At 36.0% G+C, this 23,423-nt stretch overlaps 1 protein-coding gene across 1 annotated transcript in view; it reads left to right on the top strand.

The window, feature by feature from the left end:
- The window catches only part of LOC149774806 (uncharacterized), a gene marked incomplete at its 3' end in the record, with an annotated part of 164,274 nt that overhangs the window by 122,123 nt on the left and 18,728 nt on the right, over positions 1-23,423 (top strand). The window contains exons 9-12 of the mRNA XM_089944721.1: positions 2,856-3,016; positions 5,221-5,348; positions 7,123-7,692; positions 14,171-14,189. Of these exons, the coding sequence (XP_089800847.1) occupies positions 2,856-3,016; positions 5,221-5,348; positions 7,123-7,692; positions 14,171-14,189 (878 nt within the window). The remainder of the gene's footprint in view (positions 1-2,855; positions 3,017-5,220; positions 5,349-7,122; positions 7,693-14,170; positions 14,190-23,423) is intronic.

Genomic DNA, 23,423 nt, shown 5'->3' with positions numbered 1-23,423 from the left:
TGGCTTATCACAGAATTTGACAAAAGTTGACAGATTAGTGGCTTGGATGGCTTACCACAGAATTTGACCAGATTTGACATATTTTTAGCATTAATATCTTTATAACAGAATTTTACCAAATTAGAATATTGCATGGATGGCTTATAAGTTTTGTATGAAGTATGTCAATCTTCCATCAGATATGGTTGCTGTTACAAAAGTATAAAACATTATAGCTACTTATAAGTATAAAAAAACCACGATAACAAACCACTCAACAGAATATAAATGGGGATCCAGGGGGCTTAATGGTTTAAAGTGCTTTCCTTTTCAAATCACTGCCATCTCACCTCGGTCTGTGTGGCTTTGAGTCTCAGGTTTGGCCAACATGGGTATGTGAGAAAGCATGCTAGTGGCTTCTAGTGGGTCGGTGATGCTAATTGGGGTTTTCCTGGGTTCTTCCTCCAACAGTTATACTGGTGGCTATATATAGCCTTTCGTGTGATAAAGCCCAAAACAACAACAACAGAATTTAACCAAATATGACTGAAAGTATTCTATCTTGAAGGCCTTTCGCATTTATAGAAATTCTCATAGTTCAGCATGAAGGGTAAGTGGATTTTTAAAAAATGGAAAAATAAATACAAAACTTTTATGTATGAAAAACTACTTGACAGAAGTTGACAAACTGTTACAGCATGCATCCTGTCATAGGGACCTTTCAGTATGTGACAAATGAGGTTCATGCGCCATAAAAAATGGATGAAGGTATTAAGACTGGCATAACCTTGAAATAATTGTTTTCATAATGTATGCAATCAATAGCATTGGAAGAAATTTCTACAGAAAGTACCCTACTTAATCATTTGAGCAACTTCATACTCACTTGGTCCTCTTGTTCAGTTATACTTTTGTTTTATCAGTTCAAATGATGTATCAAGTCAGCACTACATCCTATAACCTTTATAGCCACAGATAAACATGTAGTTTATTCAAAATATTATTGTCAGTAGCTTTAACTGTATTGAAGTAAATATCTTTAATGCCTTGTACATCAAGGTTAGAAATATATCTTTAAAAAGCTGACACCAACACATCAGAATGCAGAGCATTTTTGTACTTCATAATTATCATAAGCAGTTGATCTTTTGTGTTTTGTTTTGAATTAGATATCAATGACTATTGACTTTTAATGGTGTAGCAATGGTCATTCTATTTTCTTAAAACTCAACATCACTGTTTAGTACATAGTCTATAAGGAATCAATATTGACATTATCTCTACAGAACGCTTTATTCCCCTGAGTGTGAGAATTTCATATATAACAGGGTGGTGCAGTGCCTACTTTAATTTTGTTGATGGTAAAGCATTAAAATGCAATTTAATAGAACATATACAGTAGAAATCAGTGGTAGTTTAACTGCTGGCCCTCTGGCTTGCATCTGGTGGCTTTTGAGGAGTGCCAGTTGTGGGGCAAGATACATTTTCCAGAGTTGACTTTAAATAAATTCCATGAAGTCATTAAATTTTTTGATAATTTTCTGATGCTAGATATGCTTCATCATTATCCCAAATAACTTGTAATAATCGTGTAAGTTTTTCTTAAGTTAGATACTAAATATGTAATTGTTGGGACATTGCAACGTCTGTGGGATATTTATTATGGGAAATAGTTTGCATTGTCATGGCTGTGGGATATTTATTATGGGAAATGGTTTGCATTGTCATGGCTGTGGAACATTTATTATGGAAAATAGTTTGCATTGTCATGGCTGTGGAACATTTATTATGGAAAATAATGTGTTTTGTCATGGCAGTGGAACAATTATTATGCGAGATAATGTGTGCTATGTCATGGCTAAGTATATATATATATATATATATATATATATATATATATATATATATATATATATATATATTGTACAGGCCTAGCTAGGTCCTGATAATACTATCTTGGAGTATCGCACCACAGATGAGTATGCTTCTTATCAGCTTACTGGGGGGGGGGGGGATGGAGTAAACTCGAACTCTTGATTTCTTCTCAACCATAATACAAGATGATTCATTCATTAAGAAATAATGAATAAAGTCAGTTCATAACCATGACAGTCTTGTTGTTTTTTGTACTAAGCCAAAATACTATCATTGTTTTGAGGTTCAGTATGGTATATAATAATGTCACGCAAGGTCAGTGTACACATTAGCACTGTACTATTAGTTCATTATATTATTTCTTCTGACAAGTGAAAATTATATTAGAGTTACCATATGTGGATTTTGTTGCAATAAAGTTTACTACAGAAGAGAAACTGTGGCTTGATTGTAATTGTGAAATGTAAAAATCTGCAAGGAAAACACTTGCTTGACTTTACACTTCAACTATAGCGTAATACTTATTTGAAGTGAATTGGTATAGATGGAAGCAAATTGGCTGTCAAAAACCAAACTTAAATGTGATGATGTATACAAATGATACATCAGGGACTACAAACACATTTAGTATGTAGTGTACAGTCTTAAATGGTTAACTAGAAATAGTCATTAATCGAATTATCAAGTATGCCATCCGCCGGCATGATACTCCCTATTTTCGCCATCACAAACACATGTAGACTATACCAACTAACTATTAATCGACAAAGTAAATGAAACAAAGGATCCTAGAAGATAGTAATGTCACCTCATTTGAGTAATTCACTGCTAATGCACTGATTTATAAATTAAAACAATCTGGACCGAATTGGGTGGCTTATATGAATAGTCTTTACCGTAAACACACATGCACACCTCACTCCCTCAATGCAGGTTACTATATATATATATATATATATATATATATATATATATATATATATATATATATAACTTTTCAGTGCTGAAGGATTGAGGGATACAGTCGTGTTGGACCCACAATGGACAATCGATGCCCTAAAGTCCCTCATCACAGCGGAGATGTTCATTACAGACATTCCAGCCATCACTAGCAAGTGGTTTGAGTTCAAAGACAATGGGAAACTTACTCATGAACTCATAGGTTTGCATATTGTTTCCACTTTAATATCTTGTTTGTTTACTTTATGCCTCTATAAAGTACATGACAGAGTAGTTTTTCATTATTTCTGTTTTTGTATTCATGTGTTTTTATATGACATCCAGATAGCAATTTGTTATTTAGATGTAACACATGTACATGTAAATAAGTCTTACGTTATACCTGCTTTGTTATTTGGATGTGACATGTACATGTATATCGGTCTTATGTTATACTGGCTTTATTTTTTATTCTATAAAATCATTAGTACTGGTATTGTAAATTTTGGTTCATATGACATAATTAACATAATTACATCCTATGCCGTGAATTATAAATGAAACTATATCATATGTCATCAAGTATCTATGTTAATGTAACTATTTTCCCTCTACAATTACATTCTATGTAATCAGATATCAGTGATGACATAACTTTTTTCACACTACAATTACATCCTATGTAATCAGATAGCAGTATTGACATAACTATTTTCACTCTAAAATTACATCCTATATAATCAGTTAGCAGCATTAATTGAACTATAACTATGTTCCCCCCATAATACAATTACATCCCATGCCAGAAAATGGCAGTGTTAATTATTTTCATTTTAAAGACAATGACATCCTATGGCCTTAAATAGCAGTGTTGACATAACTATTTTCACTCTAGAATTACATCCTATATAATCAGTTAGCAGCATTAATTGAACTATAACTATGTTCCCAATAAATACAGTTATATCCCTTACCAGCAAATGGCAGTGTTAATTATTTTCATTTTAAAGACAATGACATCCTATGACCTTAAACAGCAGTGTTAATTATTTTCAATCTAACTACAGTTACAAATTGAAAGGTAACTTTGTAACCTACAGTCACATCCTGCACAATATATAAAAACACTGCAAAATAATTATAATTATTTTCATTATAAATTCAGATACATATTGTGTTGTCCAATAACTAATATAATTGTTTTAGGCCTCCATAAAGTCACATCCTACACTGTAAAAAACACATTGCAAAATAAATACTTGGAACCTACATGAAGTCACATCCTACACTTTATATAAAACCAGTGTAAAATAACTGTTTGGAGCATACATAGCAATTTAATATAACTGCTTTAAGATTTAATAAACTTACATTGAAATGTCCAAAAATATTACGTCATTCTGAATGGTATAAAGTTTGAAATTTTGTAATATAAAGAAGAAAATATTAATTTACTGTGCAAACAGTAGAGAATATAGGACACAATAACAGCAAATATTTCCATTTTCATTCCATAATCTGTTCCAACTATGGAATTGTAATTAAAAAATGTACAGCTGCTTTAAACAAACATTTTACATTTGCTGCTGGATATAAGGGTATTTGAGTATTTGACACCTTGCTTTGTGTATAAGAAACTGTTTAGTTTTTTAATTATCCCTTCAATTCTGAAGGTGCTAAGATGGGAATATTTGTAATATGTTGGCAATTTTTAGAAATAAAATCATTAAATATTTTATGGTAAACACATATTCTCTAAAGTCGTTTAGACCCAATCTCCCAACATTTTGTTGTTTAAACAAAACATTTGATTGCCAGCCTTCTGAGTTATCACTTGCTTTGAAGGAATAGCAATTCCAACCACATATCCATAATGATTGTACAACTTACATATCTTCAGACTGGCATGCAAATGAGCCTGATTATAATAAAAAGAATCAAGTAATAACAAAATACGAGAATTTGTAAGTGTACCAGTCAGATACAAATTTTGATATTTTTTTTGATACAGGATGGTGGACAACCAAGTACCCACACAATCTTGTATTTTTCATTGGATCCAAATGAAAATTTATTTCAATATAAATTGTAATAACATCTCCATTTAGTTTTATAGCTATCAATTCTAACTATTGTTTGGCAGAGTTATGGTCCTTTTTATGTAACTTCTTACTGCTAATGCCCTAGAGTTATATTTACTGTAAGATTTCACTTTAATTTAAAAATGCATTCTATTAAGGGCTTGAACAAGGACTACATTTTCATGTTGCTGATGCTGTTTTATTTCCTTTCTTCACTAAACTCAATATCTATTGCAGATATGTGCAGGCAGGTGTAACAATTTTCCTTAGACCTGAAATTTACATGAAAATGTATGCCTTGACAATGATAATTCTGGTGTTTTGATCTTGTGCTGTTGACTTTTAGATGCCATCTGGACAAAGGAGAAACATCCAGATTTCCATGACAACAAGAAGCATCTCTTGCTTTTAATGGAGAAACTAAACCTCATTGCCAGGCCAAAATCCTATAGTGAGGATGGAAAGGAGGTCAAGGTCAGTTGATAGGAAATATAAATAAGTACTTCTGCATTTATTGTTTATTCAGCCCATCATATTCTTTGTAGGTGTATATTGGTATTACTTGACCATTCCTTATATCCATCTGTGTGTGTTAATATTGACAATTCCTTATATCCATCTGTGTGTGTTAATATTGTTTATTCCTTATATCCATCTGTGTGTGTTAATATTGACCATTCCTTATATCCATCTGTGTGTGTTAATATTGACAATTCCTTATATCCATCTGTGTGTGTTAATATTGACAATTCCTTATATCCATCTGTGTGTGTTAATATTGACCATTCCTTATATCCATCTGTGTGTGTTAATATTGACAATTCATAAACTCTTTTACCACCAGAGGAAAGCTGTAACCTTAGAACTTGTATCTTTTAGAACTTCATGTTTATCTTTACAATGAAACTTGTGATGGGATGAAGAGTTATGGAAGCCTCATTTATGTCTTGTTGTGGTTTGGCTGTCCTGGAGTGTGGGTGCATCGAAGATGTTTTGTTATGGTAGGACAGTCTTAAAGTGTGGGTGTATCGAAAATATCTTGCTGTGGTTTGGCTGTCCTGGAGTACTGATGCATCCAAGATGTTGTGGTTTGGCTGTCCCGGAGTTTGGGTGCATCCAAAATGTCTCGTGGTTTGGCTGTCTTGGAGTATAGCTACATCAAAGGTGTTTTGTTGTTGTTACACTGTTTATCTCCATAATAAGCACATAGACTGCCAGGTTTTGTGTCTATTTCCATAATAAACACATATAGACTGCCAGGTATTGTGTCTATTTCCATAATAAACACATATAGACTGCCAGGTATTGTGTCTGTCTCCATAATAAACACATACAGACTGTCTGGTGTTTTGTCTATATCTATAATATACATTTATAGACTGCCTGGTTCTGTTCTGGTCTCATATTGAACACTTATAGGTAAGGTGTCTATCTCCATAATAAACACTTAAAAGACTGCCTGGTATTGTGCCTGACTCCTTTATAATAAACACTTATAGAGTGCCTGGTACTGTGCCCAACTCCATAATGAATACTCATAGACTGCCTGGTACTGTGCCCAACTCCATAATGAACACTTAAAGACTGCCTGGTACTGTGCCCAACTCCATAATAGTAAACACTTATAGAGTGCCTGGTACTGTGCCTGACTCCATAATGAACACTTATAGACTGCCTGGTACTGTGCCCGACTCCTTAATGAACGCTTATAGACTGCCTGGTACTGTGCCCAACTCTATAATGAACACTTATAGACTGCCTGGTACTGTGCCCGACTCCATAATGAACACTTATAGACTGCCTGGTACTGTGTCTATCTCCTTAATAAATGGCAAAGGTTTACTCTAAATAGTGGATAAATGAGGTCAGTAAACATGTATAGACTGCCAGATCCTGCATCTAATTAATACACACCCTTAGACTACTTGCAACTCTGCCTGTCTCCATCATAAATCATTTTTGTTTCTGTTACAGGAGATTGGGATGTACCTTTAAGGTTAATATTAGTGATTTACAGATAAACTTTCATACAGATTTTTCTTCATAAGAAAGAGCACCAAATTTATATAAACTGTGTCAGGTCACCCATGTTAAGTTGGTTAGCCAATATCTTTTAAGTGGCATTGCCGGATGTTTTCACGTTTTCGCATTCCATGGACAAAGTTCCTGTTGCTTAGGTAAATATCTTAAATACATTCAATACATTTGTTTCATTAAACTGAATCTTAGTGCATTTCTTGTATTTCAGGAAGAGGATTACTATCTTGCCCCTTGTATGCTCCGCCAGGCAACACCCAAAAAAGTTATCTCCCCTGAATCAGATCCAGAAGTTGGAAATACGTCAGTCCTTTGTTTCGTGTCAACAGCAAAGTTTCTACCACCACCTGTGTTCCATAGGCTTATTGGTGCCTGCTTAACACACTGGCCCATCGCCAAGCAAAGGTCTCAGAATTTAATCTTCTGTGGCTGCTGTGTGTTTGACCTCGACGATGTTCACCAATTGACCTTGCACTTCAGGGACTATGTCATCTTTACTCGAGTGAAAGGAGTTGGAGTGATAAATATGCCTCAGTCTTCAGAGGTTTGCAGTAAAGTAAAAACTTTTATCTCCAAGAATCTGTCAAGGATTATTGGAAACTTGGACCATAGCCTGCATTTTGAGCTACATGTTCGGTGCCCTAAAACAGATCCAGAAAGTCTTGAAGGCCTGATTGCTGTGTCAAAACTTCAAAGAAGTGAAAAAGTACGCTGTGATTCCCATGAAAATAGTCATATACTTGAGTCAAAAAATCTGCTAAAATTCTGGTTTGAGGACAAGGTGAGTACGAGTAGCGTAGTTCTCATAAGATCTACCCAAATGTAATACCTTTAACATTCTGGCAAATATTTTGTTCTTTATCAAAACATGGCTGAGGTGAAGGGAAGGGTGAGTAATAGCAGAGATGTTACATGTTAATAATTATTAGAACCCTTCTTGATGAATTCCATGGAGCCCTTCTTGATGAATTCCATGGAGCCCTTCAGTGTTCATGTTGGCTCTTCAGTAGTTCATGAATCTGTCTATCCAATTGCCAGCCATTTGGTCATTATTTACGGCAGTTATTGCCAAATATTCTCTATCTCCTTCCATAACAACCTAATTTTCCCAGAAATTTTTGGAATTAAATAAAATTTGGCATACAGCACTATATTGATGAGATCTTGAATAAGTTTGATTTCCTGTGTTCATGACATTTGCAGGAGTTAGTTCCCCTTACCCATCTTGCTGGCTTTGGTTGTCACAAATATCACCAATTGCCTGACATTTTGTATTGTGTCCATGCTGTAACTTTTGGTTTGTTTGATGAAACAAAATGTTGGTATTGAACTTGCTATTGGTCTACAGTAAGTTCAGTCTTTAGCATTTCAAGACATTATTTATAGGAGTCATACACATTCATTTCTCAGCATTACATGAGATTGTTTATAGGAGTCAAGGAAATTCATTTATCTGCATTACATGAGATTATTTATCTCAGCTTTACATCAGATGATTTATAAGAGTCATGCAAATTCAAATTGTCTTTATGTTGATGACATCATAATAGAAAGTTATGATGTTCATTTGCATGGATGAAACTTTGTACAAGTTCAGCTACTACATGCCACATTATTATTCTGTTCTCAGCTTTACATGAGATGATTTATAGGAGCCATGTAAATTCAGTTCTCAACATTACATGAGATTATTTATATGACTCATGTAAATTCAGTTCTCATTGTTACATGAAATCATTTATAGGAGTCGCTTAAATTCAGTTCTCATTGTTACATGGGATCATAGGAGGGAGTCAAGTAAATTCCTTTCTCACCGTTACACGAGATTATTAATACGAGTCATTTAAATTCAGTTCTTGTTGTTACATGAGATCATCAAGTAAATTCCCTTCTCATCATTACATGAGATTATTTATAGGAGTTGTGTTAATTCAGTTCTCAGCATTACATGAGATCATTTATTGGAGGGAGTCATGCAAACTCAGTTCTCATTGTTACATGAGATAATATATAGGAGTGATGCAAATTTAAATATGTTTTATATTAATGAAACTTTGAATTAGTTTGATTTTTCACGTTCTTTGACATCATTCACAGTAGTTATTCTCACTAATTACCAGTCATCCTAGTATGGCTTTTAAAGCAGTTTTATTACCTATGATTGTTGGATTTTAATTGAGTTTAACTAGTACATTCCACATTAATGTTTAGAGGAGACATACAGCTCTTTTAAACTTTGGTTCCCATGACAAATTCATCTGTTTAAAATCCTGCCAAGTAAGTAATAGTGAGCACACATTGTTACTAGCTTTTCTATTTCAGAGTATAGATAAATGTTTCAAGGAATTAGTTATAATATTTTGGATAGTTAACAGTAGCATGAACTGAAAAAAAATACTAAGAGTTGTATTTACTTACAAAGGTACTTTTCAGCAGTGGCATGACTTTAAAAATACTTGTTAAGAGCAGCATTGACTGCAAAAAATACTTGTAAAAGTAGCATTGACTGGAAACAGTACTTGTTAAGGAAGCAATGACTGCAAAAAGTACTTGTTAAGGTAGCATTGACTGCAGAAAGTACTTGTAAGGTGGCATTGACTGCAGAAAATACTTGTAAGGTGGCATTGACTGCAAAAAGTACTTGCTAAGGTGGCATTGACTGCACAAAGTACTTGTAAAGGTTGTATTGACTACAAAAAAGTACCTGTTAAAGTGCCATTGACTCCAAAAAGTACTTGTTAAGATTTTATTGACTGCAAGAAATACATGTCAAAGTGGCATTGACTACAAAAAAGTAATTGTTAAAGTGTTATTGACTGCACAAGGTACATGGGACAGTGGCATTGACTACAAAACAATACTTGTTTAAAGTGTTATTGACTACACAAGGTACATGGGACAGTGGCATTGACTACAAAAATGTACTTGTTAAAGTGTTATTGACTGCACAAAGTACTTGTGAAAGTGCCATTGATCATACAAATTACTTGTTAAGGTGGCATTGACTGCAAAAAATACTTGTTAAGATGACATTGATTACAAAAATTATATATTAAAGTGGCACTGACTGCAGAATGTACTTGTTAAAGTGGGATTGACTGAAAAATGTACTGCAAAAAGTATCTGTCAAGGTGGCATTCACTACAATAAATACTTTTTAAGATCATGGATGAGTTCTGTTAGAACCAAGAGACTATGCATACTAATTAGGCCTGTATCTTTCAAAGGAATTGTTTGCACACTATAGTAAAAGAGTCAAAATTGGCCTTATTTAATGTTTGAAGCTGTTTACATCTGAGGGCTGTGTTCTTACCAGGCCATGCAATCTTGCTTAGTGAAATAGTCAACTTAGAAACCAGGGAGTGATATCTGGTCCACTTAGGTCGCTTGTGCTATTATTTAATGCATGCTTTCTTGCAACCAAGAATAGACGTCCAAAATTTCAAATAAAATTGTCAAACAAGTTCATAACATTTAAAATGTTAATGGTATTCTTAGCAGATCCCAAATGAAATCAAAATATAGTTTGATGTGGAATGATACAAGCTGTAGTTTGATGTGGAATGATACAAGCTATAGTTTGATGTGGAATAATACAAGTTATAGTTTGATGTTGAATGATACAATTTAAATTTTGATCACAGATTAGTTACACTGTTTTACAAGAATGAATGGATTCAACAATTGAATCTGATACAGTGTTAGCTGTGTTTGATATGATACAAGAATGGACAGATTACCAATTGAATCTGATACATTGTCAGCAATATTTAATATGATATAAGAATGGACAGATTACCAATTGAGGACAGATTACCAATTGAATTGGATACATTGTCAGTAGTATTTAATATGATATAAGAATGGACAGATCATCAGTTCAATCTGAGAATGTCAGGAATATACAATAGTTCATTCACAAAACCTAAACATCAAAGACATTAAAAAAAATTATGTATGCTCTGTGCTGATTTTGATTTCTTATCTGCATGTATTATGCATATCTTATACAGTGTTTGGTTTTTGTCCATAATTGAACGTAGAATTTTGTGTATCTGAATTTTGTCATGCATGTAAGGTATAAATACATTGTTTACTGATATTTGAGTTCACTGTCTAGCCTTGTTTACAAGCTTAGAAGGTTCTATAACCCTACCCACTGTAATTATTGAAGGGGCTTTATATACATTATTATGACTGTAATTATTAAAGGAACTTTATAGACTGTGTTATGACTGTAGTTATTGAAAGGACATTATAGACTATATTATGACTAATTATTGAAGGGACATTATAGACAGTGTTATGACTGTAATTATTGAATGGACATTATAGACTGTGTTATGACTAATTATTGAAGGGACATTATAGACTGTGTTATGACTGTAATTATTGAATGGACATTATAGACTGTGTTATGACTAATTATTGAATGGACATTATAGACTGTGTTATGACTAATTATTGAATGGACATTATAGACTGTGTTATGACTGTAATTATTGAAGGGACATTATAGATTCTATTATGACTAATTATTGAAGAGACATTGAAGACAGTGTTATACCTGTAATTATTGAATGGACATTATAGACTGTGTTATGACTAATTATTGAAGGGACATTATAAACTGTGTTATGACTGTTGTTGTTGTTGTTGTAGGGTTTAACGCCATTTTTCAACACACGATAGGCTATACATGGTGGCCAATATTAATGATGGAGGAAGAACCCGGCAAATCCCTAGAAAGAACCACCGACCCTTGAGAAGCTACTGGCAAGCTTTCTCACATACCCACATTGGGAGAATCCGAGACTCGAACCCATGCAGACAGAGGTGAGATGGCAGTGATCCATAACGGAGAGTGCTTTAGACCACTCGGGCACTCGGGGCCCCTTGTTATGACTGTAATTATTGAAGGGACATTATAGACTGTGTTATAATACTAATAATAATAATGAGGACTTTGTATAGCGCCTAATCTTTAGAAGCTCTAAGCGCTTTACAACATTAGACAACACCTATAAGATAAAAAACGTATAATGATATGATTACAAAAACAAACACCATGAAATTAGAAAACATTAAAAAAACATGCTGAGAATATTTAAGGTAGGAAATATTAATAGGTCTTTAAGTTTGTTTTTGCAGTCGAAATAAGTGAGTTTTGAAAGCCCTCTTGAATGTGATCACCGTGTCTTTGTGTCTAAGTTCAGTGGGCAATTCATTCCACGTCGCAAAAGAATGCTGTCCATATGACTTTGTTTTCATAGTGGGAATAATGAGTATACAGTTGTCAGAAGAGGAGCGTAAGTATCTTGCTGGTGTGTACACATGGGTGAGATCAGATAGGTATGCTGGACTAGCGTCCGACAGTGAAATGTAGCACAGAGAACAAATTTTGTGTTTGATTCTGGATCGAATGGATAGCCAGTGTATGGTATAGAGCAGCGGGCAGGTGTGCTCTGATTGGGGTACTCTAAGTATGATCCGAGCAGCTGTGTTTTGAACTTTTTGAAGTTTCTGGAGCAGATATTGAGATGAACCAGACAGAATTGAGTTAAAATAGCCCAGACTTGAAAGTACTAATGAACACACAAGTGTTTTAGTGGCATCAGCTGAAAGATATTTGTGAATTGAGCTGATGCGTCTCAACTCAAGATATGCAGCCTTGCATATGTTCATGACATGTTGGTACAATGTGAGAGTACTGTTCAGAGTAACACCTAGGTTTTGTACTGATTGTGTGAATTTAATGTTGGTGTTGCTGATATTTATTGTTTGAGGTAAAGGATGTGAATGAGAAAGTCTTTGTGTTGTGATCAGAATGGCCTCAGTTTTATCATCATTCATCTGCAGATTGTTATGTGTCATCCATGATTTCACATCAGAAATGCACATCTCTACACCTTGGATGGTAGCATCAACTTCAGTTGGGTGGCCAGATTTATATATTTGGGTGTCATCAGTGTACTATTGGTGAGACACTGGATGATGATCTATGGCACTTGAGAGTGACTGAGTGTACAGAATGAAGAGAACAAGTACAAGAACAGACTCCTTTGGAACACCACAACATAGATCAACTGGGCTGGTGTGTATTCCATTTGCAGATACAATTTTGTCCTGTTGACCAGGTAGGACTTGAACCACAGTAAGGCTGTATCATGAATGCCAAATACATGTTGGAGACAGTGAAGTAATATATCATGGTCTGTTGTGTCAAATTCTGCAGACAATATCATGGTCTGTTGTGTCAAATGCTGCAGACAAATCAAGGAGGGTGAGGACTGTAATATTTCCGCTATCCAACGCAGAGAGAATGTCATTAACTACTTTTAGAAGAGTAGTTTCAGTACTGTGGCAAGGGTGATATGCAGATTGTACATTGCTAAGAAGACTGTTTGAATTTAGATGAGATACAAGCTGGGATAGAACAACCTTTTATAAGATTTTTTATATGAATGGGAGATTAGAAACTGGGTGGTAGTTCTTTAAATCGTTATAGTCTAGTGTTGGTTTCTTCAGCAGAGGCTTTACAATGGCAGTTTTAAAAAATGATGGGAATTCCCCAGATGAGAAAGAGGTATTAATAACATCAGTTAGTGAAGGCAATACTGTATCTAAGCACTCAAGGAGCAGTGATGTTGGAATTGGATCAAGTTCACGAGACTGTAGTTATTGAAGGGACATTATAGACTCTATTATGACTAATTATTGAAGGGACATTATAGACGGTGTTATGACTAATTATTGAAATAACTTTTTACAGATTAAAGCTGTCTACTGAAGGAATTTGTCAAGTCTTAGGAAAATATGGCAGATTACTAATACCATAATCTCTACATTTTCCTATATCAGCAGTTTTAGAAAAATATGGCAGATTACTAACACCATAATCCCTACATTTTCCCAGATCACCAGTTTTAGAAAAATGTCAGATTACTAACATCACAATTTCTACTTTTTCCCATATCATTAGTCTTAGAAAAATATGGTCGATTACTTGCACAATAGTCTCTACATTTTCCCATATCATCAGTTTTAGAGAAACATGCAGATTAATTGCATAATAATTTCTAGCTTAGGAATTCATTCTTTAAAGATTACATCAATTGTGCACAGACAACAGGAGGAGGTAATACCTGCTCCAATATAAGTGTGGGTCACAATATCATTTATGATGGCACATAAATACCACTAAAATAATAATTAGAGTGCATAATAATGTTTGAAATGGTGTTTTCTGTACGTTTCAGGAACCGTCTGATGCAGGATGTAAGTATATATTTTTTTCATCATATGCTTTAACCAAACAATAATTTGTGAGACTCCTTTTCAGAATAATCTTATTCATTTTAGGTGTCAAACATCGTGTGAATATTTGTTTTTCTTTTGCTCTTTTCATTTAGCTCATCTGGTGTGTGTGTGCGTGTCATTGGGATTTTTAACATACCTTTAACAGTTTTTCAGTCATAACTCTACAATGTTTGCAGTGTGGCAGTTTATATTGATGTCTATAGCACTCGGGAATCATGCTGCAGATATCTGGCATGTCCCATCTAGTCACATTATCCTGACACCTGCCCATCCAGTCCTATCACTAACCTCTTAATGCTGAGTGCCAAACAAGGCAGCTGCTAGTACCATTTTTTTATGTCTTTATATGACATGGCGGGGGTTTGAACCTGCAATCTCCCCCATTTGAGGTTAATGCTCTAACCACTTAGGCCACTGGGGTGGTGAGGTGATCTGGATTTAAGGTTCATTGAACTTATGGTAATGTATCCAGTTTGAATTCATGAGTCAACTGTCATCTGTCAACATTTGCTTTTCTCAACTTATGAAGAACTATTCAGTGTAAAAACTGTGCATGAAGTCATCAGGCCTTGATGTATAACTAGCATGAAGTCATTCGGCCTTGATGTATAACTAGCATGAAGTCATTAGGCCTTGATGTATAACTAGCATGAAGTCATTCGGCCTTGATGTATAACAACATGAAGTCATTCGGCCTTGATGTATAACTAGCATGAAGTCGTCAGGCCTTGATGTATAACTAGCATGAAGTCATTAGGCCTTGATGTATAACTAGCATGAAGTCATTAGACCTTGATGTATAACTAGCATGAAGTCGTTAGGCCTTGATGTATAACTAGCATGAAGTCATTAGGCCTTGATGTATAACTAGCATGAAGTCATTAGGCCTTGAAGTATAACTAGCATGAAGTCATTTGGCCTTAAGGTATAACTAGCATAAAGTCGTTAGGCCTTGATGTATAACTAGCATGAAGTCATTTGGCCTTAAGGTATAACTAGCATGAAGTCGTTAGGCCTTGATGTATAACTAGCATGAAGTCATTAGGCCTTGATGTATAACTAGCATTAAGTCATTTGGCCTTAAGGTATAACTAGCATGAAGTCGTTCAGCTCAACATCTAACTTGCTTGATGAAAAAAGGGAAAAAATAATTTCTTTTTGATGAAGGTATTCTCAAATAGCATAGCTGCATCATTTTATGTGATGGGTTTATTGAACATAGACAGAAATTTAAATAGCATCTTTTAAAAACAATTGAACAAAATTCTACTAAATTGAACAGAATACATCCTGGCCTCAAGGCAATTCTACTAAATTGGACAGAATACATCCTGGCCTCAAGGCAATTCTGCTAAATTGGACAGAATACATCCTGGCCTCAAGGCAATTCTACTAAATTGGACAGAATACATCCTGGCCTCAAGGCAATTCTACTAAATTGGACAGGATACATCCTGGCCTCAAGGCAATTCAGGTAAATGGAAATGATGCTGATCTGCCATTAAATTTGTTTATGTTACATTGATCAAATAAATAATTGTACAAGTTATACTGATTCATTATCATACATGGCTTTTATTCATACCAATCACATTCATACAAGTTATACTGATTGATTCCGCTCCGGTGGCCTTGTGGTTAGAGCGTCCGCCTCGGATGCGGGAGATTGTGGGTTCGATCCCCGGCCGAGTCATACAAGAAACTTAAAATATGGTACTAACAGCTGCCTCGCTTGGCGTTCAGCATTAAGAGGTTAGTGTTAGAACTGGTCGGCCTGGTGTCAGCATAATGTGACTGTGTGGGACATCATGCTACATGTCTGCAGCATGATGCCACAGTGCTAGACATCACTATAAACTGCCACATTGCAGACATCGTAGTGATATGACTGACAAATTGTTAAAGCTACGTTAAAAATCAAAATCACACACATCACACATATACTGATTGATAATTATACATGGCTGTTATTGATACAAATCAAATCAATAATTCTACAAATTATACTGAATGCATGGCTGTTATTCATACCAATCACATTCATACAAGTTATACTGAATCATTATCATACCTGGCTGTTATTCATACGAATCACATTTATACAAGTTATACTGAATCATTATCATACATGGCTGTTATTCATACCAATCACATTCATACAAGTTATACTGAATCATTATCATGCATGGCTGTTATTCATACCAATTACATTCATACAAGTTATACTGAATCATTATCTTGCATGGCTGTTATTCATACCAATCACATTCGTACAAGTTATACTGAATTATCATCATGCATGGCTGTTATTCATACCAATCACATTCATACAAGTTATACTGAATCATCATCATGCATGGCTGTTATTCATACCATTCACATTCATACAAGTTGTACTGAACCATTATCCTGCATGGCTGTTGTTCATACCAATCACATTCATACAAGTTATACTGAATCATCATCATGCATGGCTTTATTCATACCAATCACATTCATACAAGTTATACTGAATCATCATCATGCATGGCTGTTATTCATACCAATCACATTCATACAAGTTGTACTGAATCATTATCTTGCATGGCTGTTATTCATACCAATCACATTCATACAAGTTATACTTTATGCTGATTCATGGTCATACATGGCTGTTATTCATACCAGTTACATTCATATAAGTTATACTGAATCATCATCATGCATAGCTGTTATTCATACCAATCACATTCATACAAGTTGTACTGAATCATTATCTTGCATGGCTGTTATTCATACCAATTACATTCATACAAGTTATACTGAATCATTATCTTGCATGGCTGTTATTCATACCAATCACATTCATACAAGTTATACTGAATCATTATCATTTATGGCTGTTATTCATACCAATCACATGCATACAAGTTATACTGAATTATCATCATGCATGGCTGTTATTCATACCAATCACATTCATACAAGTTATACTGAATCATTATCTTGCATGGCTGTTATTCATACCAATCACATTCATACAAGTTATACTGAATCATTATCATTTATGGCTGTTATTCATACCAATCACATGCATACAAGTTATACTGAATTATCATCATGCATGGCTGTTATTCATACCAATCACATTCATACAAGTTATACTGAATCATTATCTTGCATGGCTGTTATTCATACCAATCACATTCATACAAGTTATTCTGAATCATCATCATGCATGGCTGTTATTTATACCAATCACATTCATACAAGTTATACTGAATCATTGTCCTGCATGGCTGTTGTTCATACCAATCACATTCATACAAGTTATACTGAATCATCATCATGCATGGCTGTTATTCATACCATTCACATTCATACAAATTATACTGAATCATTATCATACCTGGCTGTTAAAAATCTTTCCTGACTTTTACACAAAAATTCCTAAGCAGAAAGTGTCTGAATTTAATATAAAGTATATTGGCATGAATGTTCCTTAAGTTTATAAAAATAATGCCTACTTGACTTCATTTCTGGTTGCCTTTACTAGAACAAATCTAAAAAACTTGGAAAATAATTTTCAAAACTACTGACAAGAATTTGACTGAGCAGCAGAGGGGGCGAATCCCACAACTTTTCAGGCAAAAAAAAAATGGCGAAACCCTGTATAAACCCGCGATGACGCTTGTAAACACAATGTCGCCGTTGTTGCTGCGTTTTGTTGTCGTCGCCCCAGCAGAGGGGCGAATCACACAACTTTTTAGAAGCCTCCATAGGCTGAAATGGAGGGCTAACCCTAGGTCGTTGTAAACTCAATTGTCGCCGTTGTTGCCGCGTTTTGTTGTCGTCGCCCCCTCTGCTGCTCTCTATCCAAAAATCTTGTCCAATCCGACACAAGGATATAAATTAAAAATTACTTATACCAAATAATGGTACACTCAGAATCTTACACAGCCAGGCTGTCTAGGGAGCGAGAAGAAGCACTTAAAAAATATATCCCAGTGAAGGAAAAGTTTAAAATAGATGTGCAATTACAACAACAAGCACAAGTTGAATACGCAACTGAAGCAAAGGAGTTATTTCAACCCGTCACTGCGGCCACTGAAAAGGTTTTAACTGCTATTAGGGGCCCCGAAGAAGGAAAAAGTCTTATTCAAATATTGCGAGAAGAATCTGCGCCGCAACCTGTTAGACGAAAAATGATTGATCTCAAATCAAGATTTACCGAAGAGGGTTTAAAAAAATGAGGAATTTAAATTAACAGATGCCCACAGTAGGTATGATTTTGGTAAGTTTGCTGCCGAAAGTTACCAGCGTAAAGATCAGTTTTTAAAACCCGAGTATATCAAGGGTGCAAAGAAAGATACTTGGGGTGACTGGTTGTATAAAATAGGTACGGGTGATTATACTGTAGATAGAGAAGATATTGGTTATCCATTTTTTGCTAGTGGGATAAGAGACTACAATGAAGAACAACAAAAACAGTGTCAACAGCAACTGGCAGAGAAAAGAACAGCAAAAAATAATACGAGAGCAAAAACAACAAGAAAAAAAAGCGTCGACAAGATAAAGAAAGAAAACAACAACAACAACAAAAAAAAAAAAACATAAAAGAGACCCTTCTCCGTTGCAGAGGACTTTCACTTCCTGCGCCGTTGCAACAAACAGAGAGAGAAAAAAAGAGGAAGGCCCTAAAAAGCACCAGAAACAATAACAGTACCACACACAGACGTACCTGATCCATCTTTGTCACCAACTTTTGATTTATTGTTTGACCCGCAACAAACCCCCCAGTTATTTCTCTTCCGCCACGGCGTCGAATTCAACTAATTGGTAAAAAAATCAAGATCCTATTCGTACTGATACCTTGCGGCTTCAGGATACTGATTGGGAATCGTCTAATAAGGATGAGACTCAACCGTCTACTGGCAGCGGTTTTGGAATTCCTTGCCCTGATAATATTTTCAATGATGTGTCCCGGTTAGAAGTTCTTATCGGAGGAAGACGTGCCGGAAACAACAGAAATAATTAATAAAGCCGCTGACATTTGCCGGAGATTATTTCAAGGTGGTGTTATGGATTCTCACATATACCAAGAACTTGTCGATGAGCTTGTTGATTATTACAGCGATTAGATACATGACAACAAATAACATAATATGGTTATGTACAACAGTCACTATGCGCCCATGCAGGTCAGAGCAGTAAACTCACGATTACCGATTTATAGCGCAACTTACGGAGACGGACTTGGTGATACCGCTCAAAAATTATTTGCGGTTTAGCACCAAAGTTGGGTCCTCATGCAAAACAATTATCAATGAAGGCCATTAATGTTGTTAGTGAAAAAGCTCCTGGTGCAATTGTTGGCGCTGCTGGCAAAGCGCTCTCAGCGATCAAAGAAAGATTAGTGCGACTAATGAAACGCAAACCGGTGAAATTGCCAAGTACCGAAACCATGCCTGCGGAAGTCAGTAAAGTAATAAATCAAGTTGCAAATCAAAAACTAGCGGCGGTGGACGCGCAAAGAAATATCACAGCAAATTTAATAGCAGGAAGTGGACTGTCATCCATTTGAAATCACACCCAATAATATAAAATGTTTAAACCGATATCCGATATAGCATTTGATATAGATGCGCCGGTTCCCAGAGACAAATCGGTGCGTGATTATCAACTTTATTCCTATGATGCACGAGAACCAGATCATCGAGGGCGTATTGAACTTCAAGTTCACGATACAAGTAGATATTTTTTGCAATCTGAGGCGTTTATTGAAGTAGAAGGCAATCTTATAAAGGCGGATGGTACTAACTACGGCGCCAATGACCGATTTGGTTTTGTCAACAACGGGATCATGGCATTGTTTAGCAGCGCCACATACATGATTGATGGAAAAAATATCGAATCGATTCAGAATGATGTCGATGTTGCCACAATAATAATTGGTCTAGCAAGATATTCTGACGACTTTACAAGATCACCTGGTCCATCAATGATGTTTGCCAAGGATATTACCGATAGCGCTAATCATAGTCAGTATATTAAGTTACTTACGCCAAGGGGCACTTCGGTTGATAATCAGGCAGAAGCTGCCAACCCCGACCGCGAAGCTAGACCAGCTGCTGAGTTTGAAGTTGTAAAAGATGTTAGCGCGACTTACAACTTGGGATTTGCAAAACGCCGAGCAACGCTGTCAGGGAATACCAGAAATTTTTCATGCGCGATTCCACTATCTCACATCTTTGAATTTTGCAGAGATGTTAGAAAAGTCATCTTTGGAGCTAAACACACAGTTGTGCTTCATAGAAGAGCCGACGACAATGATGCGATCTGGCGAGGAGCTGGTGCTGGTGATCTTGGTATAGTAAGAATAACAAAACTTTCACTGTGGATGCCGGTGTTGACTCCATCCGTCAGAGAAGAACCGCGACTGCTCTCTTTTATGAATCAAGGCGGTAAATCATTACTATCGTGGCTTACAGTAACTACAGACTCCGTCCAAAGCAAGTCAGGGATGTGTTTACTTGGCATATAGCATCACAACAAGGAGTTTCTGCACCACGACATATCTTTATTGCGCTGCAGGATGTTTCCCGGACGGGTAATCAACTAAAGTCTCATATGATATTTGACAAACTTGACGTTACTGAGGTTTCATTGAGAATAAATGGCCAGCAAGAACCATCCGAAGATATATCATTGAGTTATACAAATAATCATGTGGCGCGCGCATATCATCGCTGGCTGACTTTCTTGTCGCGTAACACAAATATAGATACTGGGACGCAAATATCACAGCTTGATTTCACAAATTTGTACCCAATTTATTAATTTTCGCTGGAGCATCTTGATTTATCCAAGCAGTCTGTTGTTGATATTCACTTCCGAGCTCGTGTCGGCCCGTTACCAGTTAGCGTGGCTGGTCCGCCAGCTGTTCACGGTCCCTATAGAGCAATCGCGGTAATCCTCAGCGATAAAGCAATGCTATCAGTGGTCAAATGAGAATCATTGATGCACCAGTAGAAAACATGTAGTTTTCCGAAAACATGTAGGACAATTAGATCAATCCAATCTAAATAAAATGTCGTACAGTCACATTAATGTCACTCTGACTCCTGGTCAGGCGAAAAAATTGCAATCGAAGCATGCAAGTACATGTGGGACAAAAATAACTTTAAAACATGATCAAATTACTGGAGGTCCAAACAAGTTATAGTTAACTAAAACACAATTTAATCATTTTAATAAAGCAAAGCAAGCGAAGACTGGAACTCAGCTTGATTTTTCTCCAGCTGTGGTCAAGAACATGGTTAAAACCGGTGGTATATTTCCTCTTCTCTCAGCAATACCAGCACTGATTGCCGCTGCTGCTCCCGCAGTCACAAAAGCCGCCGCATTAGGAGCTGTTGGAACCGCTGCTGTGATGGCATTAGAAAAGGCGACAGGGAAAGGATACAAAAAAAAGGATGCGGGCTAAGACTTCCAGGAACTCCGCCATCGTGGTACCCAAAACGGTTTTAGACGTCACTCCGATGTCAAATTTTGATTTGCTCGATGCTGTTAAACAACTAAATATAAAAAAATTCAGAGGGGTCTTTTTGCGAGATAAGTTAAATGTTCTTGATGCGATATCGTGTCAACCAAACCACCTCACAAAGTTGTGCACGAGTATACCATGGGTCGATTTAAACAGTTTCCTATCAAATAATGGTTGATATTTACGGAAGATCTCTTTTCAACAGAAAAGTGAAGCGCACCGACATAGACTTATCAAAATATGCAACCAAAGATGAAATCGATAATCTTTTAAGTCTGACTAGAATAGACCCAGATGAGGTTGTTATTTTTCAGGACCGACACGGAAAATTAAAAACCAGCGATATCAAATGGCATGAAATAATTCGTGGGGTTATTGGAGCTACTTCGGGTAACATCCCAGTGTTCACTGATAGCGGAAAGATCAGAGATTCGCCGATATCAATTGCGGCGCTTCGAGATGATACGCAAAAAGCTGCAGGGGAACGTGTAAAAAAGACCGGTGATACAGTGACAGGTGAACTCAGCATAAACGATAACAAAATAGTGGTTTTAAGAGATCCAACATCCCCGGAAGATGCCGCAAACAAACAATATGCTGACACCGTTGACGGTAAACTAACCACGTTGCGGGCCGAGTATGATGTTCACGTGGGTGCTTTTAAAAGACTTCGAATAAACTTTCAAAAACCCGATGATGCCACGGATAAGTTCTTTGGAACTCCTCCCGTCATCGACATGAAACTTTCTTATATCAAGACCAACATTGACACGATCAAACAAACACAGCAGGATATCGTAGCTGGGATTCCTGATATCGTTAACAAAACCAATTTGATTAAAGTCACCACTGGAGTTACTCCCGGGCATATCACCAATATAGTATACACGATATCATCTGGATTTGCAACATGGTCTAAACAAAATAATACTATCAAATATACAGCAACAGTCACTGGAGTGTATAGACTGTCTGTGTTCAGTGCCGCTAAATTTGAAATTTTTAGAACGTACCCCTGGCGATATTCCACCGACAAGTTTTCCGGGATTGTGACTATCATATTAAACAAGGGAGCCGAAGAAACATTTATACTGGAGGCAGATGATAAGAAATTAACCGCAACATCTTACTGGTGGTGTTTGGAATTTGTAGCTGAAACACCTCTATTGTTTACTGCTTAATATAATACAATGGCGCTAATGAAGTCAGCGTCAACGACAACACTGGATGCTCAGCAATACAGATATGATCAAGTACGCGAATGGCAGTCAGAGTTAAAAAATACCATCAACGAATGAACAGCAAAGGTAAAAAAATACAAGCGGCGTGTAATCATCCTAGACACAATAGTGTATTCAGTGTCTGCGTTAGTTGCATCCACGGGCGTGTTATTGTCTGCGTTAACACAGTGACAACTGCAATCGCGGTCACAATTACAGTTTCAACATCAACTACAATTGCAGGAGTTGCTAATATTATCGCGAAAAAAATATCTTCATGTGCGCTAACCAAATTGCACGAATATGAAACGTTAAACAATGCGGCCACGAGCACCTACTCAAAATTGTCGTCACTGATATCATCCAGTCTCGATGATACAATAATATCAGATTCCGAATTCGTCGAAATGGCAAAGATGTATGAAGACTACACCAGTCATTTGAAGC

Source organism: Sinohyriopsis cumingii, unplaced genomic scaffold (assembly GCF_028554795.1).
Source record: "Sinohyriopsis cumingii isolate HCF-2022 unplaced genomic scaffold, ASM2855479v2 utg000131l, whole genome shotgun sequence".
In the NCBI taxonomy this organism is placed as follows: domain Eukaryota; kingdom Metazoa; phylum Mollusca; class Bivalvia; order Unionida; family Unionidae; genus Sinohyriopsis; species Sinohyriopsis cumingii.
This window is presented reverse-complemented; position numbering and strand designations above follow the sequence as displayed.